General features: G+C 39.2%; 1 protein-coding gene and 1 pseudogene across 1 annotated transcript; both read right to left on the bottom strand.

Moving 5' to 3' along the window:
* Nucleotides 1–729: 729 nt before the first annotated feature.
* LOC127186521 (solute carrier family 7 member 13-like) lies at nucleotides 730–16,842 on the bottom strand. The gene is made up of 4 exons (XM_051142846.1): nucleotides 16,099–16,842; nucleotides 11,284–11,415; nucleotides 3,738–4,099; nucleotides 730–1,047 (listed from the first exon to the last, which is right to left on the bottom strand). Exons 1-4 carry the CDS (start codon nucleotides 16,787–16,789, stop codon nucleotides 793–795), a joined length of 1,440 nt encoding a protein of 479 aa, XP_050998803.1. The 5' UTR covers nucleotides 16,790–16,842; the 3' UTR covers nucleotides 730–792.
* Nucleotides 16,843–21,781: 4,939 nt separating this feature from the next.
* Nucleotides 21,782–22,737, bottom strand: LOC127186520 (heterogeneous nuclear ribonucleoprotein A1-like; annotated as a pseudogene).
* Between the last annotated feature and the right edge of the window lie 1,056 nt (nucleotides 22,738–23,793).

Raw genomic sequence — 23,793 nt, forward strand, 5'->3', positions numbered from 1 at the left:
ATAAAACACTGGCCAAAACCAACTTGGAGAAGAAAGGGGTTTATCTTAACTTTCAGATCCCATCCCATCAGTGAGGAGCTGCAGGAACTTAAACAGAGGCTCTCCCTGTCAGTCTACTGCTAGGAAGGGCTGAGGCTGGGGCCGTGCCCCGACCTCAAGACAGCTTGCACTAGTGTGAGCTCCTGTCTCTAAAATAAGCAAAACAACAACAAAAATACCTATTAAGGTTGTTTTGTTTTGTTGTGCTACTGAAAAATTAAAACTATGAGAGAATGTTTATTTTCAAACATTAACCTTTATTATAAGGATACATTAAGTAGAAAATAGATGAGATAAACAAACAGACTGAGAAAGGCATCATTAATATGTGACGCTACACAAAGGAGGAATTTTTTTTATTGAAGCAGAGATTGGTTGTGTGTGACATTTTCTTTGTATTTTTCTTTTTCAAATGTGTATGGGTGTTTTGCCTACATGTACAGATGTACACCATATGGGTGCACTGCCTGCAGAATCCAGAAGAGGATACTGGATCCTCTGTGACCAGAGTTACCGATAATGTGAGCTTCCATGTGTGGTCTGGGAATTGAACTCTAGTCCTCTGGGAGAGCAACTGGTGCCCTTAACAGCAGAGCCATCTCTCCAGCCACTTTCTTTGCCATTTGAAAACCAGGAACTCCCTGGGTACTTTTCTATCCGCCATTTCAGTTTCCGTAGTTGCCGTCTTTACTCTCCTAGCCTCCACTTAACCTTTCTGTGGAACATGCTGCAGTTATAAAAGGCTATTCTTTTTCAATTTTCTACTTCCCATATGGGATCATCAGATGCATCGGGGATGCAAATATTAAACAGCAGCTGCAGAAAGCAAGTCAACTTTTGAAACCAAACCAGCTTCACTTTAAAGTGTATAAATGGCACATACAACAGCAGTCCACTGAGGACGAAGAGGAACACATAGATGTAATGCATCTTTGGAGACTTGACAAGGGGAATCAAAACCAAGCACAGGGTGATGGCCAGGGCTATCAATATAAATGGTAACAACACCTGGAATGGAAAGATAACATTGAAGACAGTAATTAGATGTGAAAATCCACATGTGATGTTCATGAAAGTAAAAATCATGTAAAGCTGATGATAGAAATTGGGCTAAGTCAGCCTTTGTGTTAGGTCAGTTTTCTCAGGACTCAGAATGTCACAGTGAAAGGAAATGCTAGAGATTCCTCAGAGAAGGTGCTGGCTGGGGACTCATCAGAATCTAGTTTTGACTCTTCCTGGGTGGAGATAGTCAGGAGCAGTGCCGAATAATATGGTCACCTACAGGCACAGGTGATACAAACATATTCAAAATGAATGTCTAGACCCACCCACTGGGACTCCAGGCAATCTGCTCTAGACATTATTTCAAATGGGTGAGTAAGTTAAGAGAAAAGCTTCTTTTACCCTCTGTTAACCGAGTTATTATCATCAGTTAAATATTAGGATTGCATAGGTCTCACAAACTAACAAAAACAAAAGGAAGAGCAAATTCCTTGTCTGAAATAATCCTATTTTTGTTTTGGCCAAATCCTAAAGATTCATCCTTGGTACCCGGATTATGCTAGAAATGTAAACATGCATCACCTAACATTACAACATTACTCTTTATTTTTTTTTCCCCCTCAAGGATCCAACTAAGTAGCTCAGTTTGGCCTTGAACTCATAGTTTTCCTGCCCTGGGTTCCCAAAAGTCTCTAAATTAACTTGAATTATAGACATATACCATCTGGCTCTAGGCAATCAATTTTGAGATATCTGTAGAAGACATGAATCTATACTCAAATTGTATGATATAGCTAGTTGAAATTTTGAAACTTTTTAATGAGAGGGTTATTCAGTTGAGTCTTAAGTAACAGTTTCCTTTTAATTGTCTAAAGGCCATTAAGAAAGATAGCTCACCACCTCACAGATCATTATTTTTGTCAAATACTTGGGGGAAAGATATGAGCATTCATAATGGCAGATAAGAAATATTTAACCATTTGTTCTTAAAGTTGCCCTTACCATCCTTTTTAAGCAAAGATAAGTCAAATAATAATAATGTAATGATAGCTACTAATGTCGTGCCCTGGACTTTTGCATGCCTTCACTTGTATAAGCCACACAAGATTCTTAAGAGGCAAACATTAACTGTGTTCATTGTAGATAGGAAAGATATGTCAGTAGTGAAATGAGAGTAAGCTTAGAAAAGGATATGAGGAACTAGACATGAGCCCAAACTCTTAATGATTACCTTGTATTTCTTGATGTGCTCCAACTCTATCAAAATGCATAACTTCCCTGCAATTGTGCCTATCCACAGTATAAGCTTGGCTCAGAAAACAACAAAGCAAAGGATTTTAAAAGTATACAGATGTGAAATTCAGAGGACAGGACCTCCCAGGAAGGTACTCCAAGCAGATAAGGAACACAGCCTTACACTAGATACACATGGGTGCTCTCTGATCATCCTCTGGTTCTCACTGTCAGTGCATTAGTTACCATTCACTGAGTGTCTAAATAGGTGACACCTTGCCTAAGAATGAGGATAGAGTTTCATTTATTTCAGTACCCAGAGAAGAGATCCTAACAAGGTACTTGAAATAAAGTCACGCCACAACGTGTTCTCAAATATCCAAGAACTTTGTGATGGCTGAATGGAAGAAGCAGAAGGGAAGACTTAAAAGAAAAGATAGTGGTACAAAGTTGGTAATGAGGACATCACTTCCTTTCACTCTAGGTTCTTATAGTTTATACTTAGTGAGAGTCAAACTCTCTAAAGAGACTGCTGACATTTGGATATTGGCTTTATTTTGTGCTATATGAGCTTTGACAAGTGGCATACCTTCTATAAACCTATTTCCTCTTCTCTAGTATGGGTATAAACAGGAAGTGTTGTCTAACTTTTCTAGGACAGAAGATTCTACAGCAAAGCTGTGAACATGCTACCAGCCAATCAAGACTATTCCATTATGTGCAAAGGCTCTGCCCCCCAATAATATCCTCTTATGAAAGGATGCTCCTCTTTTCCATGCCATATTTTCTCCCCTCGAGTTTATAAGCAAAAAGTTGAGGAGAAGGAATCTGTTTATGATCTAAATAAATAAGCTAATATTTCAGGACAGTAAATATCATGTATGACTTGACTTTCTGTCTCCTGTCTATCATTTGCTATATCTGTCTTTACTGTAAAAGACACAGTGTGTGTAATAGCTATATAAGCCAGCTAGGCAACCTCAGGTCAAATGGCCGCCAGTGGTCTGTTCCACCACCCCAATACACCTGCCTTTCTCACTAACAAATCCTTACATTGAACCTTTGAGATTTCATATTAAGTAAAACCTATTCACCATGAACATGAAGTCCAGTCTCTATATTTGTTTCTCAGTTTCCTGAGTAACACATCTGCATTTGGCTCTTCTGAACATACTCTTCGAATACACAGTCATTTGTCTTATTTCTTTTTTTTTTAATTTTTTTTATTAATTTATTCTTGTTACATCTCAATGTTTATCCCATCCCTTGTATCCTCCCATTCCTCCCCCCCCCCATTTTCCAATTATTCCCCTCCCCTATGACTGTTCCTGAGGGGGATTACGTCCCCCCTATATATTCTCATAGGGTATCAAGTCTCTTCTTGGCTACTTGCTGTCCTTCCTCTGAGTGCCACCAGGTCTCATTTGTCTTATTTCAAATGGAACAAATGTGTTTATCTTTACCTTATATGGTCTGTGTAGATTCGGGTCCTGGTACCTCAGTTTCAGGATTCCTAAAATTGTTAAGAAAGTCCAAAGAGAAACAACAAAATAGAGATAGTTTATCAGGTCAATTAGATTTGTTAAGATAATTGCAACGGATCCCACACAGACATCTAGAAGCACAGCTAGGAAGGGAGAGGAGTGAACATTAAGGGTACCAAGTACCAGTGGCAGCTGGCCTTGGTGGCTTGCAATATATGTTATTCTTGCTGTCTCCAATACATTAATCACAAGGTTGCTAAACAACGATGCAGAGATAGCAAAAGGAACAGTCCATGTGAACTGGGGGATGACCCTGTCAGTCCAGGTAAGAGCCACAGCATCTGCAGAGGAAAAAGCACACAAAAAGAGATGTATTAAGAAAGAGAATCTGATGATAAATCTTTAGACAATAATATTTCAAAGACAAAACATAAACTCTTAAATATAAACACACATATATATATGAAGGGAACTTTGTTATTTCCTTTTTCACATTTAAGTATTATTTGGGTTTGTACCTATTTCAGCTCACCATACTGCATGAAAGGTTGGTTTTAGCCAGGCGTGTTAGCGCACACCTTTAATCCCAGCACTCATGAGGCAGAGGCAGGTGGATCACTGTGAGTTCAAGGCCAGCCTGCTCTACAATGTGAGTCCGGGACAGCCAAGGATACACAGAAAAACCCTGTCTCGAAAAACAAAAAACAAAACAAAACAAAAAAAGAAGAATGGTTGATTTTATGTCTTTCCAAAAGACCAGGAACTTTTTGAAGGCAAATAGCCCACATGCCTTTTCTTTAACATCCTTAATTAATTCATGGCCAGACACAGTAATAGTGGGTTTTCAATAAATACTTAAGAAATGCATTAGTTGTGTTAGGTGAATAATTAAAAGTATGCTTATGAACTAAAATTAGCATATAGAATGCTGACAGACTTATCCAGTGTCAGAAAATAGCATTACTGACAGAGTATGAGCTGTCCCAAACCATAGCACCATATAAAATGAAAAAAAAAATGAACGTAGATTCAACACAGATCAAAATATTTATGATTCTGGAGACTTTTTAAAGCTATAGACCAATGGTTTTCAGGTAGATGTTACTTTGCTCTTCATGGATTGTGTGTCAATGTCTGGAGAATTATGATTTCCTATAACTGGAGAGACTGGCATTCTGATGCGTAGCAGCCACAGATGCTGATAGGACAATTTAAAAGAGTTATGTGGTCTAGGACTTTGGATATAGTGCAATGGCAATGTGCTTGCTTATCATATGTGAAGCTCTTAGTTCAATACTGAGGATTTCAAAACAGAATGATCCAAAATATTGATGGCATTGTAATTCAGAAACCTTGCATTAGAGAAAACATTACAGCGTGTTCTGGAGTTGTTATTTCTGTCTTAAGGCCAATAGAAAAAAGACCTTGTGAATCCTAACTAAGTATGTCAGTCAACATAAAACCTACCAATAGATGGAATCCAAAGGAATTTGGAGGAGGGAAGTTAAGAATTGGACATGATCAAAATACATTACATACATGTATGAAAATCACCAATAAAGAAATATATTTTGAAAATCCCCCTGAGTCCACTTTGTACTATGGAAATATATGGTAAGACAGATGATTCTATCCCAGTGAAATAGTTCTGTTTCAGTACAGTGAGCAGAGCAGAGCCCAATGTTCCTGGGAAGTAGGTGTCCTTTGAGCTCATAATTTTGTCCACAGGATTTCAGATGAGTCACTGTTACATCAGAATTTTGATGTATAAGAAAGCTTAAGACTTAAAAATGTAACCAAATTAAAACACCATCAGTGGCTCTCATCCTTAAGACCTCAATTTTTTTTTATTGAGACAGGGATTCTCTATTTATCTCTGGCTGTCCTGGAACTGGCTCTGGAGACAAGGCTGGTGTCAAACTGATAGATATGCCTGCTTCTGCCTCCTGTGTGCTAAGATTAAAGGTGTGCCCCATCATGCTCCATAAGATCTTAAATCTTAGCCAGTGCTTGTTTGCTAGTTGAGAAACAGGATCTTCATTTACCCCAGGCTGGCTTCAGTTCCTAAATGCTGAAATCACTGCTATGCACTGTCATGCTCAGCTACTACCCGTCACCTTTCTCATGGATGCTATTCTACAACATTGGGTGTTATTGAAAAGTATCCCATTGCAGTTCTTACTTATTCCAAATAGGTCTTGTTGTTGGACAACCAGACCTCAACACACTATATACTTTCTGAAATGTTTTGAAATTCTTTCTCCCCCACACGGCACAGGAAATTTTCAGCTTCTCAGTGGACATTCAAAACCATGATTTCTTACAAGCAGAGGTGGACTATATTCGGGCAGCTCTGCTCACACTAACTCTCAAAAATTAAATGTAATATTCCTGCATGATCTTTAGCACTATTCTGCAAATTTTGTCTCATTTTCAACTCCTTTCTACATTTTTATTGAAATTTTTATTATGCATGTGATATATATGTATATATGGTTTTTTAAACGAATGAATGACATTGAACTCTATATAAAGTTTAAAGTTCCTTATCCTCACCAAATTGTCATTCATGTGTTCCAAATGTAAATGCTGCTACTACTCTCTGGTTCCCTTCCAGAGTTTCTCTACAGTTTCTCATATTAGCCTATGAGGATTGTGTGCTTGAGTTCTGTGTGTGCACGTGTGTGGATGTGGAGGTGTTTGTGTTATTGGCCTATGAGGATTGTGTGCTTGAGTTCTGTGTGTGCACGTGTGTGGGTGTGGAGGTGTTTGTGTTATTGGCCTATGAGGATTGTGTGCTTGAGTTCTGTGTGTGCACGTGTGTGGGTGTGGAGGTGTTTGTGTTATTGGCCTATGAGGATTGTGTGCTTGAGTTCTGTGTGTGCACGTGTGTGGGTGTGGAGGTGTTTGTGTTATTGACCTATGAGGATTGTGTGCTTGAGTTCTGTGTGTGCACGTGTGTGGGTGTGGAGGTGTTTGTGTTATTGGCCTATGAGGATTGTGTGCCTGAGTTCTGTGTGTGCACGTGTGTGGGTGTGGAGGTGTTTGTGTTATTGAATGCTTGCACTTGTATTTGTTCACTTTCCAGTGTATCTTGGTCATATTAGTATGCATACATCTATAAAGTTATTTTGGCTACTTCTCACTAGTCTGTTTATAACCATAAACTATCCACTTGTTCTCTATTGATAGATTTGCAGGCTGTTTCCAATGTTTTCTTAATGGAAAATGTACTTTAAAGCTGAGCTTCATTGCAACATTCCTACAATATGAAGGCTGAAAAGAGGATCAAAGTTCCAAAGCAACTTGGGCTATATAGCAAAATGCTAGCTTCCAAAAGAAAAATGTACTTTAATAAAAACACACACACAAAATGTGAAAATATTTGATGCGTATTTTAAGATGCCAAAAATTACTCGTGCAAATTATACTTATTTATTTATTTATTTGTCTGTCTGTCTGTTTACTGATATAAGGACTTACTATATAGTTCTGGTTGGCTTCTATAGACCAGCCACACCTGGCTTCTATACCTTCAATTCTTAATATTTATGATGTTCTCCTCAGAATACATCCTTAGAAGTAGGATTTATGAGCATACAATTAATTTTAAATTTTATTTTACATATTATTATTATTGTGTGCATAAGAGAGAGAAATAGAGGAGAGAGAGAAAGAGAGAGAGAGATCTTAAACTCTCAGTTTAAGAGTCAGTCCTCTTTCTCCACTGTGAGTCCCAAGAGCACAGCTCAGGTGCTAGTGTCCCACAGCAAGTACTTTACCCACTGGGATATCCCACTGGCCCATAATATGTATTTCTTAAATAAAAGAAGTCCTACAAACTCATCATCAAAAATGACTGTATCAATTTATGAGTAACTAATTCTAAAATTTCCACTTAACAGTTCAAATTTCGTAATGCAGCTAGGCATTTGAGACAAACTTCCTGTAAGCTGTCTGAACAAGGAAACTTTCTTTTCTTAATATATTTTCTTAATTTATTCATATTACATCTCAATTGTTATCCCATCCCTTGTATCCTCCCATTCCTCCCTCCCTCCCATTTTCCCCTTACTCCCCTCCCCTACGACTGTGACTGAGGGGGACTTCCTCCTCCTGTATATGCTCATAGAGTATCGAGTCTCTTCTTGGTAGCCTGCTATCCTTCCTCTGAGTGCCACCAGGCCTCCCCATCCAGGGGACGTTGTCACATATGGGGCACTTAACACCCATTTCCACATCACTTCTTAATCATTTAGATTATCTTGCCCTATGTTAATGGCCCCTATTTTAAGTGTGGTTGGAAACCTCCAGAACATCATGGGAGCATTCTGTGAACACCCTCAGCAAGGCTTCTGGAACTGGAACCAGGAATCATTACACACTATTTCCACATTCCAGACTCTAAAGGTGTACCCTTCTTTTTTTATGTATAGAACTTTCACCATAAAGACTGTTAGTTGTTTGTGTGTGGATTTTGTTCTGGTTTGAGACAAGATCTCTCTATGTAGCTCTGGCTTTCCTGAACGTGCTATGGCAATTGTAAACCAGACATGCCTCCCTCTAACTCATAGAGATCCACCTTCCTCCACCTCAAACGGGATGGAATTAAAAGCGTGCACCTCCAAACCCAGGTTATGAACTTTTGTTTTTGAGCTGGAGAGATAGTTCAATGGTTAAGAGCACTGGATGCTCTTCCAGAGGACTGGCGCTCAGGTCTCAGCACCCACAACCATCTGTAACTCTAATTCCAGAGACTCCAACAGCCTCACACCAATACACATACACGCAAAACACCAATGCACATGAAATAAAAATAAATAAGAGGTTTTTTTTTTTATTTAAAAGAGGGGTTTTTAAAAAAAGAACTTCATTATTTAAAAGAGCAGTAAATGTGGAAACAGGACAGAGATTGGACATCTACAAATTAAATACCTCACATGTGATTGCCTGCTTTCTTTTCTATATAAGCCTCAGAACCTTCTATTGTCACAGATTGCAAAGTGCCTCAAGTAAAAGGTTGCATCAATTCACACTATATTATAAAAACCCCATATTCTTTTGGAATATCTCTATGTCATTGATTGAAAGCATGCCTCCAAACATTCAAATTACTAACTCTCAGGAGCTTACCTCATTGGTTTGTAACCATCTCTGTAGTTATATAAATCATGCACCCCACAAAGAAAAAAAGTCACTCAGAGGCTCATCCCAGCTGAGTACCATTTTTCACTGGTGCCTTTCTGTTCTGCATGAAAGCATAGAGCTTTTTCCATCACTAATCCATCATAACTGTTGTCCCTTTCAGTGTCCATCACTTAATGGACAATATGACCTTCTAAAAAAAAAACCTCAGAGTTGAGACAGGGAGGGGACAACACAGGTAAAGTGCTTGCTGTGCTGCCACACCTGAAGACCTGACTTCTAACCCTGCAACTCACATGGCATAAAGAAAGAGTAAACTCTTGCAAGTTGTCCTTTGACCTCCATGTGTGCAACATGATGCACATGCATATGCACACAAAATAAGTAAATAAGATGCAATTAACAATTTTAAGCAAAACCCCAGGATGGTCTATTACACAGAACTTAGCTGAACAATTCAAACTTATTGGATATGTTGATGGCCTTTAATACTGATGATATGATGGCCTTCCCTAAAGTTACATTTTTATGTATAGTTCTGATTATTTTCTCAACTTGAATTTCTAATGCAGTCTAAGTACATGTATTAAAGCTTTAAAGAAATAATTCAGATTTTAGATCAACTCTGAGGATTATAAGCCTGAAAAAGGCAGCGATTAAAACAAAGTTTCAAACAACAGTATAAGCTTCCCGAGTTTTCCATACAAGCTTTAAAACTATTGTGATAGCTACAAAATTGTTGCAATTGATATGATATTCCAGAGTTTTTACAGTTCTTTAAAAATCAATATATCCAGAGCACCAGCTATAGTCATATAGTCATAAAGAATGCCAGATGTCATGAACTACAGCCTCAGTGTCACTGGCAAGTGGCCCTGACCACAATCATAGCTTCCATTATAAACCAGTGGTTTTCAGTCTGTGGGTTGCAACCCCTTTGGAGTTGAATGACACTTTCGCAGGCATCATATATCAGAGGTCATGCACATCACACATTTACATTACAATTTATAACAGTAGCAACATTACAGTATGAAGTAGCAATGAAAATAATTTTATGATTGGAGGGTCACCACACATGAAGAACTGGATTAATGGTTCTCAGCATTAGGAAGGTTAAGAAGCACTGCTATAAATGAACCCTGACAGCTCTGAAGTAGCTCATGAATCAGTGCGTTTGTCCAGGGCTGAACATGGTTTGTTCCCACAGAAGCTTGGTCCTATCTCATCTCTCATGCCAGAGATACCTAGACCCTTGATGAATCAAATCTGGTGTGGGAAACTACCTTGCAGCATTCTATGGCGTAGTCACATTGCAATTGAGTCAAGTCACTGGAGTTTTTATATTAAACCTACTCTGAGCTTTGAAGTCTCTCCAAGTAAACAATTGATCATCTTGGAGGAGTTGGGAATCCTGCAAATCCCTATTTTATCACTGGAAAATATACAGTGCAATAGATTACCATATGATACCTTAGAAACGTGTGGTTCTAGGTCAGTAAGGAGACTTACCTCCATCAAATATTCACCAAAGCAAGAAGAAATTGCTCAATATTGCTTAGTCCAATGTTACTATATGACACATCTATCTCAGAAGGTGATGACTTGAGATGTGATGTTGGCATGAGAAAACAGCTAGTCTTCAATTTTCTCTGCTTTTCATTTAAAAATTTTTTTTATCCCTTGACTCTGCTATTCATCTCTCTTTAAGAGTTTTGTGTTTACTTCTTTTTCGAAAAAGGTCTCTCTAAACTAAAGATCCTCCAACCTCAGCTTCTCAAGTACTCTAACAGGCTCTAGATCACAGGCAGGTAGTAGTATACCTTGTATATTCATTAGTTCTTTATTCTTCAATTTTGGCTTTAATCAAAATTTCAATATGTTTAGTGTCATTTGTCAGCATAAAATTTGGAGTAATTTGAGATAAATATCTATTTTACATATTAATAATGTTGATTATAGTCATCAACTAACCATTATTAGTGTTTACTTATTCACGTGTTAATATCCCTCATCTCAAATTTGTCCTTCTTAATGTCACATGAATTACTGAAAATCAAGCATTTATAAGTATTAATAAACATAGTTACTGATTATGCAGTATCACTACACCTGAGGTCATGCAAACAGTTTTGAATCTGTGTCACCCATCTGCATTATATATACGTTTTTCACATTATCAGAAAATGTATAATTATGGTTGAAATGAATCTCCCTTTTAAACCAAATCATACTTTCTCCATCCTGTTATTACAACATCATAAGTGGGTCTCTATATAGCACAATGAAGACTGTGCAGCCATCCTAACTGGCAAAGTGTCCTAACTGTACATAAAGAAATGCATTTCATCAACTGTCTTTGCTATTTGTGTATACAAACCTGAAGACAGAATTTCCCTGGGTGTCAGAACTGTCAGGTAGGAAATATTAGCCAGTAAATACACCATAGTTACCAGAGGCAGCGCTGTAAATACGGCTCTAGGAATTGTTTTGCTGGGTTTCTTCATCTCCCCTATAACGCATAAAAAAAAAATCAGACTTGGGAAAAATTACTTCTTAAACTTATTTTAAAAGTTGTACGTGTTTCAAAAACTGGACTGCATCATTTCCATTTATCCTGCTATAACACCCACACACTCACAGGCAAAAAAACAGAAACAAAAAAAACTACTGCACACTGATCCATTTCTTAAGACACAAGTATTAGAGCTGTAGAGACAGGTCATGCAACAGTTTGATGGGTCCTTTTATTATTCTTGTTTCATTTGTAGCCTGGCTCTTTAAGAATACATCATCATGCTCTTTCTTGATAAAGTCCCTCTTCTTTTATGTGAAACATCTTTTCTTTCTTAGCTAACAATGTGGCTGCTGCTTCTCCTTCAACTCAGCAAAATCATTACCTCTTGGAAAGTAAGAGAGGAAATCGCTGGCCAGCAAGATCATCTCAATATTCATAGTTAAGTATTGAAAAAGATTATAGAGTCAGTTTCCCTCTTTTTGTTGTTTGTTTGTTGCTTGTTTCATAATTTTAAACCATTAAATCATTCTCTTTTTTAAATTATTTCATTCATGTATTCACTTTACATCCCAATCTTAACCTCCTCCCTCCTCTCCTCCTAGTCTTACCCCCCTCCCTCCTTCCCCTTCCCCTCTCCCCTATTCCCAGAAAAGGGAGCCCCAACACAAAAACCCATCCCAGTCTATCAAGTGGCATCACAACTGAGCACACCGTCTTTCTCTGTGGCCTGGAGAAGTAGCCCCACCAGCAGGGAGTGACCAAAAAGCAGGCAACAAAGATCATGTCAGAGTCAGCCCCAGCTCCTCTTACTACAGAGAGTCTGTAGAGAGAAGAAAAACTGTAGGTGAGGCCCTCTCTGTGACAAGCTGGAGACTCAAGACAGGGTGGGCTTCTGCTAGGGTGGGGGGTGACTATAGCTGAGACTCCTAGTAGCAGAGGTTATGGATACTGGAGAGGACACCCGCAAAACTGTACATTAGTCCTAGTGGAGGGATAAGAGGACCAACCCATCCATAAAAACTTAGACCCAAGATTTACCCTTCCTACAGATGTGGCAAGGATGAAGATGGAGCAAGACTGAGGGAATGTCCACCCTAAGCTTGGCCCAGCCTGAAACCCACCTCGCGAGAGAAAGCCAACCCCTGACACTATTAATGATATCTGCTATGCTCATGATCGGGAGCCTAGCATAGCTGTCCTCTGAGAGGCTCCACACAGCAGTGGACCAAAAACAGATGCTGAGACGCACAACCAAACATTAGTCAAGGCTCAAGGAGCCTTATAAACCATCCTTTTTAAAAACAAAAGCAGAAAACAAGTTTGGAGATGTAGCTCACTAATGAAGTGCTTTTCCAGCATGGAGCTAGCTGTTATAGACTGAGGAAGCATAAAAAGAGTAAGGAGTGAATAGAGATCTAATTTTAATTCTGCTTGCTACTTACTGCTTGTGGGCCTCTCATTGTTTAGCTTTTTGTTAGATGTGGCTTAGTCACTGTTCCATTGTCATGACCGTGGTAAATCTTATAAAAGAAAGCATTTGCCTGGGTGCTTGCTTACAGTTTCAGACAGTTTGTCCATTATTCTCAAGGCAGAGAACATGGCAGCATGGCAGGATATAAGTAGGCATGGTGCTGGAACAGTAGCTGAGGTCTTTATGTCTTGATCCACAAGCAGAGAGAGGGAGTGGGAGAGAAGTAGGCCAGGCATGGCCTAAGCCTCAAAGCCTGCCTAGTAACCCACTTCCTAATCCCTCCAATCCTTTCAAACTGTTTCATTCTCTGGTGACTGAGCATTCAAATATATGAGCCTACACATTATTCAAATCACCAAATGAAAAAATTATGATGCAATAAAATTTCAATCATAGTACCTTTTAAAAATGGTTATTGTTGGGCTGGATTATATCTCAGCAGTAGAACACTTGCCTAACATGTGAAGGACAAAATTTGACCCTCAGCACACACCTGTGCCTCCCCTGACAGAGGCTATTTTAATAGCTATGGTATTAGTTAAAGCTTGGAACAAGCAAAAGAGCAACTTTTAAAATTAACTATATTTTCTTCTGGGCTTTTTAGTTATTCTTACTACATAGTTTGTTTGAAGAAAGATGACAGATCATAATTTAATTTATAAGAGGCTTATATAATAAGAGGTCATTATTGTGACATTTTATAATAACATTCAAACAGGCAGCAAATATCCTTGGGCTTTGATTTTGAAAGACAAGTTGTTCTGACACTATTGATCAGACAGTGATAAATCATATTTCATAAATAGGAGTGCTACATAGAAATCTTAAAGCTTATTTAGTAAATTAACTTCTGCCATACACATTGAGAGACTGCCAAATCCTAACTACTAACTTGACAGGGAAGAAGTAAATGCTTTTTGGTTTGGTTTTTCTTTTGAAACAGTGACTTGTACCCATCATGAGGCCAAACTGGCCTTGAACTACTGATCATCCTCCTGCACCTCTCAAGTGGTCGTCTTATAGGCGTAATACACCACACCTAGTTTTATGGAGTGTAGGGACAGAATGCACTGAAATTCCCACAGACTTTTGTTTATCTTCAGCTGTTTGGAAGGAGTTCTACATTAGTTTACAGATTATTAAATATTGTAGATCTTTCTTCATCTAATTTATCTAATTACAGAACAATAAAACGTCTCTAGCATCAAAGCAAGATAAAATTACCTCAAAGTATATCTTTTCTGTGGTGTGTGCACACACATGAGCCTGCACACAATGATACACAAACACATGTGCACACATAAACACATGTACACACACACATTCACTTATTTATGCACACACACACGCGCACACACACACACACACACACACACACACACACACACACACACAGAGAGAGACTCAGTTTAAGTCACAAACGTCAGGAGAACTATCCCAGCCTTCTTTTCTTATTCATTTTTTATTCCAATGTAAACTAACTTTTAACCACAAAGCTCATCATTAATATCACCCTTAACCAAGGAAGAACATTCTGATCTCTTCGCAGATTCCTCAACTTCTGGAACATTTAGGCTTGTGGAAAGCCCCCTCTTTTGGGAACATATGAGGGCTTATTCTTTATGATTCTTTAAGCCTTCTGTGCTTTCTTACTGGTTTTATTTTTTCTACCTACTGCAGAAAAGTTGACATTATCCAGTCATCCATCCCCAATTCTATGCTTTTCCTCATTAAACTTGCTTGAACATTCTCACCCATCATCAAGGCCGTAAGTCATCAAATGAAAGCAGTTGTATGGTCTCTCGTCATTTCCTGCAGTGCCTTACATGTGCTCTCTCTGTTTCTGGTTTTCATTCTTACTCTTTAAGGCTGGGAAGGTTATATTCTATTCAAATTGCTAGTTCTTTGCAGATAGTAACAATTAAATTGATCGTCTTTTCTACTCAACTTGCTTTTAACACATTGTTTCTTTATGGCTAGTATTAAATCCATATACAATTATTTGTTTTTAAAATAAAGAACTATAACAATCTTAAGTCATGATAACAATTTTAGAGATTTAAAGAGGAAGTGTACAGAGGAGAAAATAGCTGCTACGGTTAGGAAGCAGGGAGAGAATCCATGAAATTAATGGGAGGTTTATTCAAGAGGCAAGCCCATCCATATTTAACATGAAAAATGAAAGCTGTCAAAGTAACTTTTAGGTTGATGGGGGAGTAACATAGATTAAAGAGAAGAGACTCTGGTGGTAAGAAGGCAGAGTTCAGAGATAGAGGTCAACCTTGAAATCAAAAAGAGGAGGAACAAGTTTCTAAAGGGAAAAGTATTACATCGTGCACGAGAGCCATCAAGACAATTATGATTCTCTTGTGTTCAAAAACCCTAAAGTGCCTAGCACAGGTGCAAAGCAAAATCTAGTGCGTGGTGCTCTTCTCAGACGTTCTGAGTGAGCAATGAAGCAGTGCCCCCACAAGACACTGGCTACAGCAGCCCTGCACTGCCATGGTAAACAAAAGGTCATGAAGCTACGGGAGAAATTTAACTTCACGTGTCCAGAGGGCCAGGCTGAGGGGTGAGGAGACGGGAGCCTCTGCTAGGCTCTGATGAGCATTGGTACTTATAATAATAAACTTTAGGGGGGTGCTTGTGCTAGGAATCCAACCTATGGTCTCAGGCATACTAGGTAACTGCTCTACTACTACTGAGCTATGTCCCTACCCCATCTCCCAATTATATTATTATATGAGCCTTTAGTAACACATTAATCCATGAAAGAAATTTTCAGAATAAAAAAAAATGTGATTCTAAAAATAAATAAATGAAAGAGTGAGTCACACCCTCATGTATCACAGCCATTTACCACAGCAGTATAGTCTGGTTATATATTTTTCACAGTTTCACAGGAGGGAAATCTGAGCATCCATACAGTAACAGAAAGAAAACTACATTAATCAGTGGCCTCATATTCCTGGCCCCAAGAAAATAATATGAAAAAGAGAAGTTTTTGTTTCTTTGATTGTTTTCATAGAGGTTTGAAATGGATTAAGTATGGAAAAGAATTAAGAGCAGGTGATTTAGGAAGTAAAAAAAGAAGATCATTATATTCTTTTTTATAAGGGAATAGTCAGTACACAATGAAATATGCTCACTTCGTACATGCAATATATCAGTCATGGCTTCATTTTCTCCATGAGATTGGTCATTACCTGTTATATATGTAAAGCAATCCCCACCAGAAAATGCAAAGTATCCTTGGAAGATAGCTTCTGTGAGCTGAGAGACATTTGGAACCTCCTGGTCAAAAGCATTCTGAAGTCTTCGCACATTCTCCTTCTTCCCTCTCACCAGTATGAACACCCCACTAAAGGAAATGAAGCCGAGTATGCCTAGCTTCAGCACTGTGCTCACTGTCTGAAGCCATGACAGCTCCTTCACACCACGAGAATTCAAAATCCCCACAATCCACAGCACCGCCAAGGCCAGACATTTTTTGGGTAGATTCGGGGCAGAGCAACTGGGATAGAAAGGCTGAATGCCATACTCCGCAAGTAGCAGAGCTTGGCTAGCAAGTACTCCTGGGCCCAGAAACAAGGCGGTCCAAAGTCTTAGGAATGCCATCACAGGGCCAAAGCATCTCCTGAGAAAATAATAGTGAGCCGCGGTGTATGGGAAGGTTATCCCGATCTCTGCGAAGCAGAGAGCACTGCTCAAGGACAGCACCGCACATGCAGCCCAGATACACAAGGAGATTCCCACATTCATGCAAGAGTACTGCAGTACTCCTTTGGGGGACACAAAAATTCCTGCCCCAATTATATTAATGATTAAAAAATTTGTCCCCCAGAAATATCCAAGTTCTCTCTTAAGCCGTATTTTCTTCTCTGTATCCATTGCCATTGAGAAAACTCAACAGTTTGTGAATGTTTCTGCCTACAGGATTATGGATGCCCTGAAATATAATTGTGATGACCTTTTTGTTCTGCCGATTAAATATGGTCTATTTTCAATAATTAACAAAGTGTGTGTGACGCATTTAACAAAAACAAACAAAAAATAGATTACCTATAAGGGCTTAGTTTGACCCTTCTTTCAATAATTATCAAAATAGGGCATTCAATTGAAAGGGAATTTTAAAGAAACCAAGGTTTTGGAAATGGGAATAAAGAACTTTCTTGTTGAAGCTGCAAAGAACTTGTCTATATTGTCTTCACTACATTCAAGGATAAGTTAAACTGGCAAGATTAAGTGGGTAACTTAAAAGTCACAGGGAAAGATATGAGGCAGAAGAAACTTCAAAGCTGAGAACCACTAGGTTTTTCTGTGGGTATTGTCTGTCTGTCTGTTTGTGAACTGGGTCTTGCTATACACCTCTGGTTGCACTGGGTCTTGCTATATATACAAGGCAAGGCTACCCTTATAGCATTCCTCTTGCTTCTGCCTCCATATTGCTAGAGTTACCAGCACGCATACTACCCAGGCTGCATGGCTACTTAAAATAAGGGAAAAGATTAGGAAAGAAACATAATGAAAGTACATTGGAAAATACAGAGTAGTTTCAGTGAGTCAAGATGTAAAGTGCCTATAATATCAGCCAGTCAGGAGGCTCATGCACAAGAATCGCTTCCTCAAGTGTGACTCAAGGTCAAGAGCTCACGAGTGCAATGTGGCACCACCAGGTGCTCAGAAAGGTACAAGTGTTCATGTACTAGAAAATGAATTCTCAAAGTTATAGGTCAGTGGTATTGGGGAGAACCTTTGGAATGCGAGTCAGGTGAGATCGTGAAGGTAGAGTCTCATGACAATAGTCACTTCATAAGAAGAGAAAGAGACCCTCAGGATGATTTCCTCATCTTTCTTCCCATGCTATGAATGAGAGGGCCTTCTCTAAGTCCAGAACCAAGAGCCAAGGGCCAAATTCTTATAAATGACTTGGTTTTCAAAATAACAACAACAACAACAACAACAACAACAAAAACAATCTAAGTTACTATTTAGAGATGAGAAATCCTTTTAATCAAGGAAGATTAAACATACTACAGAGATTGAAAATTAAATACCATCACATAAAGCCTAGAAGAATTTTTCCCCAGCCACCATGAGCTCACTCATTCCCCCCTACAAATTATTTATTACCCTAGTGAAATTTAACAACAGCTTCCTCTCCTCCATCTTTCCGTATAAGTGTCAATCATCTGGGCCTTCTTTGTACTTCATATTTTGTGTGGCTCCTGTATACATATGAATATTAATAAATGCACATAGTTTTTCTCCTTGTAATCCATCTACTGCCTGTTTCTTTCAACAGTCTTAAAGATTCAAATCTTCACTAGGAGACAAAAATATTCCCTTGCTCTACAAAGGTGCTCTTTTCTCCTTCCCATCTATTCTTTTCTTCTTGTTCTTGTTTGCTTTTTGTTCTGGTGCTGGGGATTTAACCCAGGACTTTGTGCATAATGCACACCCACAGCCCCATTGGGCTCCACTCCAGGCCCTGGCAATATGAATAAAGAATCATTCCACATGAGATAATCTGACAAGGAAACCTGGAAGCTTAGTTACTTATTTTAATAATTCACAGGTTGCGGGCAAAAGCTTACATTTTATAAATAATTAAATTTTAAATTGGGGATCTTTCTACTACTTGCCCTGAACTTCGGAATCTAGTTAAGTAATGTGAGTTTAGATTTTCAGTCATTCATGGGAAAATAAACTTTTTTTTTTAATGCATTCCTTCATGCTTTCTGTGGAACTTTCCAGATTAAGAAAAAGATGTTCTAATTTGTTTCTCTAATTTGCATACCTTCCAAGTGTGTTATTTTGTAGAGGGACACACTATAAATTTACTTTCAATATGCTTGACTCAACAGTAACCATTTTTCTAATCCTATGATTTTAAAATATTTATTACATAAAATTATGTTACTTAACTCTAACTTATTTTACAGTTATGGGTGAAGACATACAACTCAGCTAAGAGATATAATATTAAAATATAAAATGCTTTATATATTTATATATATAAACATAGGCAAATAAAAAATATTAACTGTTGTTTATATTTTTATATTTTGATTTGATTTTTTAACATAATGTGGTTGTTTGAATAAGTATGTCTCCCATAGATTCATATGCTGGAATGCTTGGCCATAGGGAGTGGCAGTATTGGGAGGTGTGGCCTTGTTGGAGGAGGTGTGGCCTGGTTGGAGGAGGTGTGGCCTGGTTGGAGGAGGTGTGGCCTGGTTGGAGGAGTGTGTCGTGACCAGTGTGGCCTATAGTACCAGCCTCCTGATATTTTGGCAAAGTATATGGCTGCTTTTTGTCCTCATTCAAAAAAAATCTGCCTGAGGCTAAATTGAAGTTTAATTAATGGTAGTTCCAGAGATTTCAAAACAAGCTGGTGTGGACTGGGTCCTGTGCTTATTAGTAGCCATGTTTATAAAGATCTATAATGAGAAGAGACACCAGAAAAATGGAGCTAAATCCTGTGTTCACAGAGATAAACAGATTAAAGAAAAAAATCAAATAAAGGGAGTTGTGTTCTCAGAGCAAGACTTCATCTAGCTAAAACTCCACTTCCTAAAAAGGAATTAAAGAATGGTTTAGATCCAGGTGTGGTAGTACACACTTTTAATCCTAGCACTCAGCAGACAGAGGCATGCAGATCTCTGAGTTCAAGGTCAGTCTACAGAATATGTTCCAGGATAGCCAAACTTAGGCAAAGGAGGAAACCGTTGAAAACAGAAAGCTGGTGAAGATATAATAAAACAAAGAAGCAGGCAAGCAGCAGAACTTAGCAGCTTTAGCCACCTGATTCTGGCTTTAGAATCAAGGATAAAATAAAGAGGTTGTGGAATTTCCCTCTTTGACTCAGGAAAGCCACTGAGGTCCAGAATGTGTTAGGCATGTCCCTACAAGGAGGCCTAGAGAGGCCAATACATAAAGCTGGGAAGGCGAAGCTTGCATTGCATTGGAGACTTAAGATGCTGGAAATGTCAAAGTTGTGGGGTAGTGTTGCAGGATTTTAGATCACACTATGAACCCCAAGACTGTACTGTTTACTGGAGAAAAAAAATATTTGTAGTTGTGGTGTGTGTTCAGTGCTAGTATACACCTTTAATTCAAGAGTTTTCTGCTTGAATTAAATAAAACCAACCATAGTCCAGAGATAGAGCAAGCAACCAGTTGACAGGTGACAGGGAATAAGCACAGGAAAAAAAAATCATAGAGAGTACGAGGAAGTCAGGAGGATGATAGAGAGATGCACAGGAAGTAAAAGGGAGAGACATTCAGTTTGAAGGGGAATTTGAGACAGCATGTAGAATGAGCATTCCTTTTCTTTTGAGACATGGCTGAGGGGGAAGTTCAGGCTGGGTGATTTCTCTGTATCTCTGAGTTAGCTGACGTTCACCCCCACCATTTTGCTCCCTTGTCTTTATTGGTAAAAGTTAAATGTTTGAGTTTTGTTTAAAACAACAGCAACAACAGGATATCCACCAGGGAAATCCACTAACAAGCAGTAGAAAAAGCCCAAGAGAAAGAAGTATGTTGCTGTCAAAAGGAGTTGGAAATCTGACCAGCATTTTAGTATCAGTCCTGGAGATGCAGAGATTGCAGTTTTGTCCAAGTGGTTTCAATCTTACTTTAGTCCAGCGTTCCCTCATGATGCTCCCTCTCTGTGTTCTGGAACACTAATGTATATCCTCTGCAAGAAAAGAACTTGAACGTTGGACTTTTAAATATTGTTGAGGCTGTGATAGACTACGGAGACTGAATGCATTTTGCACTATGATGCGGCTACAAGCCTATGGGGGTCAGGGAGTGGAGTGCAGTGGTTTGAATAGCTATGGCTCCCCCATAGATTCATGTTCTTGAATGCCTGGCCATAGAGAGTGGCACTATTAGGAGGGTGTGGCCTTATTGGAGAAGGTGTGGCCTTTTTGGAAGAAATATGTCCCTGTGGAGGACGGCTTTGAGGTAATATATGCTCAAGCTAATGCTCACTGTGGCCCAACATCTTCCTCTGTGCCCTTGGAGTAAGATGTACAAGTCTCAGCTGCCTTCTCCAGCACCATGTCTTCTGGCACACTACCATGTTTCCACTGTAATCGACCCCAATTAAACCCTTTCCTTTATAAAAAGTTGCCATGATCATAGTGTCTCTTCACAGCAATAAACCCAAACTAAGACATCTATAAATTTAGTATTTGTTTTGGAATTTCATACAGTACACCCTGACCCCTCTCACTTTCCGTCGTCCTCCTAGTCCACCTTCCCAACCTTGTGACCTACCGCACAAAAAAATACACACAATTCCAAATTTGGTGTTGCCTGTACACTCATTGGAAAATGGCCAAACTCCCAGTGGCTAGTTCCTTAAAGATAATCGAGTATGTCCCACCTCACCTCCAGAAGCCATCAACTATGAAGACCTACACTTCAGTATCCTTATCACAATTTTTAAGATCTCTCTTCAATGGCTTTCTGTCTAGATTATTTCTTTTATTGTGGGGTGTGGGTTGTCACAGAAGCCTTCAATATCACTCTCTTTAAAAAAAAAAGACACATTTACTCAGAGTCATGATCAGACTATAACATTTAGCAACCAGCAGCATGGGTGAAAAAAGGTCTACAGTAAAACCCTTTGTTGGCATACTTTACACTTCCCACTGAACAGAAACTAAAATAACCTGTTATACAATTACCATAGTCACAAATACAGTCCTAGAGTTCTTTTTGCCCATACATCTGAATATTATCTACAAACATATCTTCTTTGTAGCAGCTAGGCCCTGCCACCAATGTGTTTGTCCATGTTCACAAATCTGTTGTAATCTCTAACTTCCCGATCGCTTCTCTCACTCTCCTCTTTGTTTCCTGTCTGTAATGTAATTAGAACATCCTGCCACTGCCACAGCTACTGCTGCTACTGGAACCTACATAGCCACCTTGGTTTTGTGGTTTTGCAAAGTCCTGGCCTCCACCACCATGAAGTTTCCTGCCTCCAAAATTTCCTCCCTTCATTGGTTCAAAATTTGAAGACTAAGTGTTGTAATTGCCGAAATCTTTGTAGCTTCTAACACATTCAAAATTGTTTCATCATTACCAAATCCATTATAGCCATCCCTGCTGCCACCATATCCACCACAACCACAAATGCCACCAAAGCCACTATGACCACTGAAGTTTTCTCCTTGACCAAAATTGTCATTGCCACCAAAACTGCCTCCATGCCCACCACCAAAGTTTCCAGGACCACTCTAACCTCTCTGGCTGGATGAGGCACTAGCCATCTCTTCCTTTGACAGGGCTTTTTTTACTTCACAGGTGTGGCCATTCACAGTATGATATTTTTGAATAACAGTCTTTTCCACAGAGTCATGGTCATCAAAGGTGACAAAAGCAAAGTCCCTCTTCTTCCCACTGCCTCTATCAGTCATGATACTAATCACTTCAGTTCTCCCATACTGCTCAAAGTAGTCTTGTAGGAGATGTTCTTCAGTGTCTTCTTTAATGCCACCAACAAAGATCTTCTTCACAGTTAAGTGAGCACCTAGTCTCTGAGAATCTTCTCTTGACACAGCTCTATTGGTTTCCACAACTCTTACAATCACCTTGAGTGGTCTAGCATTCATAGCAACATCCTCTTCCTCCACAGTGGCATATGTGACAAAGACAAAGGCCCTAGATCTCTTGGTGTTGGGATCCCTCATTACCACACAGTCAGTGAGTGTCCCTCATTGCTCAAAATGGCTCCTCAGACTCTCATTGGTTGTTTCAAAGCTCATCCCTCCAACAAACAACTTCCACAGTTGTTTTGGCTCCTCAGGAGATTCTGACTTAGACATGATGGCAGGGAAATGGGACCCTTCAGTGATGCTACCTCAGCCATGTCAACCACCAGGAAGGAGTTGTCTCTCATTTTTAATTTTGAGTCTGGAGTCAGTCATCAATACCACTGCAACAGAAGCATCCTTGCCCATAGCAGCAGCACAGCATGGACCACAGACATCAAAAAATTCTCCTTAGGTAGTCCTGATAGTAGACATCAACACAGTCTCTGGAAGATGCATAGACCACAGACATCCACATGGCCTCAGGAAGCAGCCCAGGCTATGCACATCCACATGTTCTCTGGTGGTAAGATGAACCAGAAGCCTCAACATAGTCCTTAGTGGAAGCACAAGCTATGCACATTAATATGGCCCCTGGTGACAGCATGGTCCACAGATATCCTGATGGCCTCAGGGTGCAGCCCATGCTATGGGCATCCACATGTTCTCTGGTAGTAGTATGTATCACAAACATCAACATGGTCTCAGGCCTCAGTACACACCATAGACACCAACATGGTACCTAGCAGTAGCACAGACCAGGGAGATCAACATGAACCATGGATGTCAACACAGCACCCGACTATATTACAGATTATAGACCTCATCCGCATGAACACAGGAGAGAACAGGGACCACAAACATTAACAGGGCCTCCATTAGCAGCACAAATCATGGACACCAACATGAAAAAAACTTCAAGTCTCTGAAGAAAGAAATTGAAAAATATATCAGAAGTAGAAAGATCTCCCATGCTTGTGATAGGGAGAATCAACATTGTAAAATAGTCATCTTTCCAAAAGCAATTTACAGACTCAATGCAATTCCCATCAAATTTCCAACACAATTCTTCACAGATGTGGTAAGATCAATTCTCAACTTCATATGGAAAAACAAAAATCCCAAAGTAGCCAAAACAATCCTGTACAAATAAAGATCTTCTCAAAGAATCTCTATTGCAGGTCAAAAGCTGTATTATAGGGCAACTTTAATTAAAAAAAAAAAAAAACCAGCATGGTACTGGCATAGAAATATGCTGGTTGATCAATGGAATGAAATCAAAGTCCCAGA

Source organism: Acomys russatus, unplaced genomic scaffold (genome assembly GCF_903995435.1).
Source record: "Acomys russatus unplaced genomic scaffold, mAcoRus1.1, whole genome shotgun sequence".
Classification (NCBI taxonomy): domain Eukaryota; kingdom Metazoa; phylum Chordata; class Mammalia; order Rodentia; family Muridae; genus Acomys; species Acomys russatus.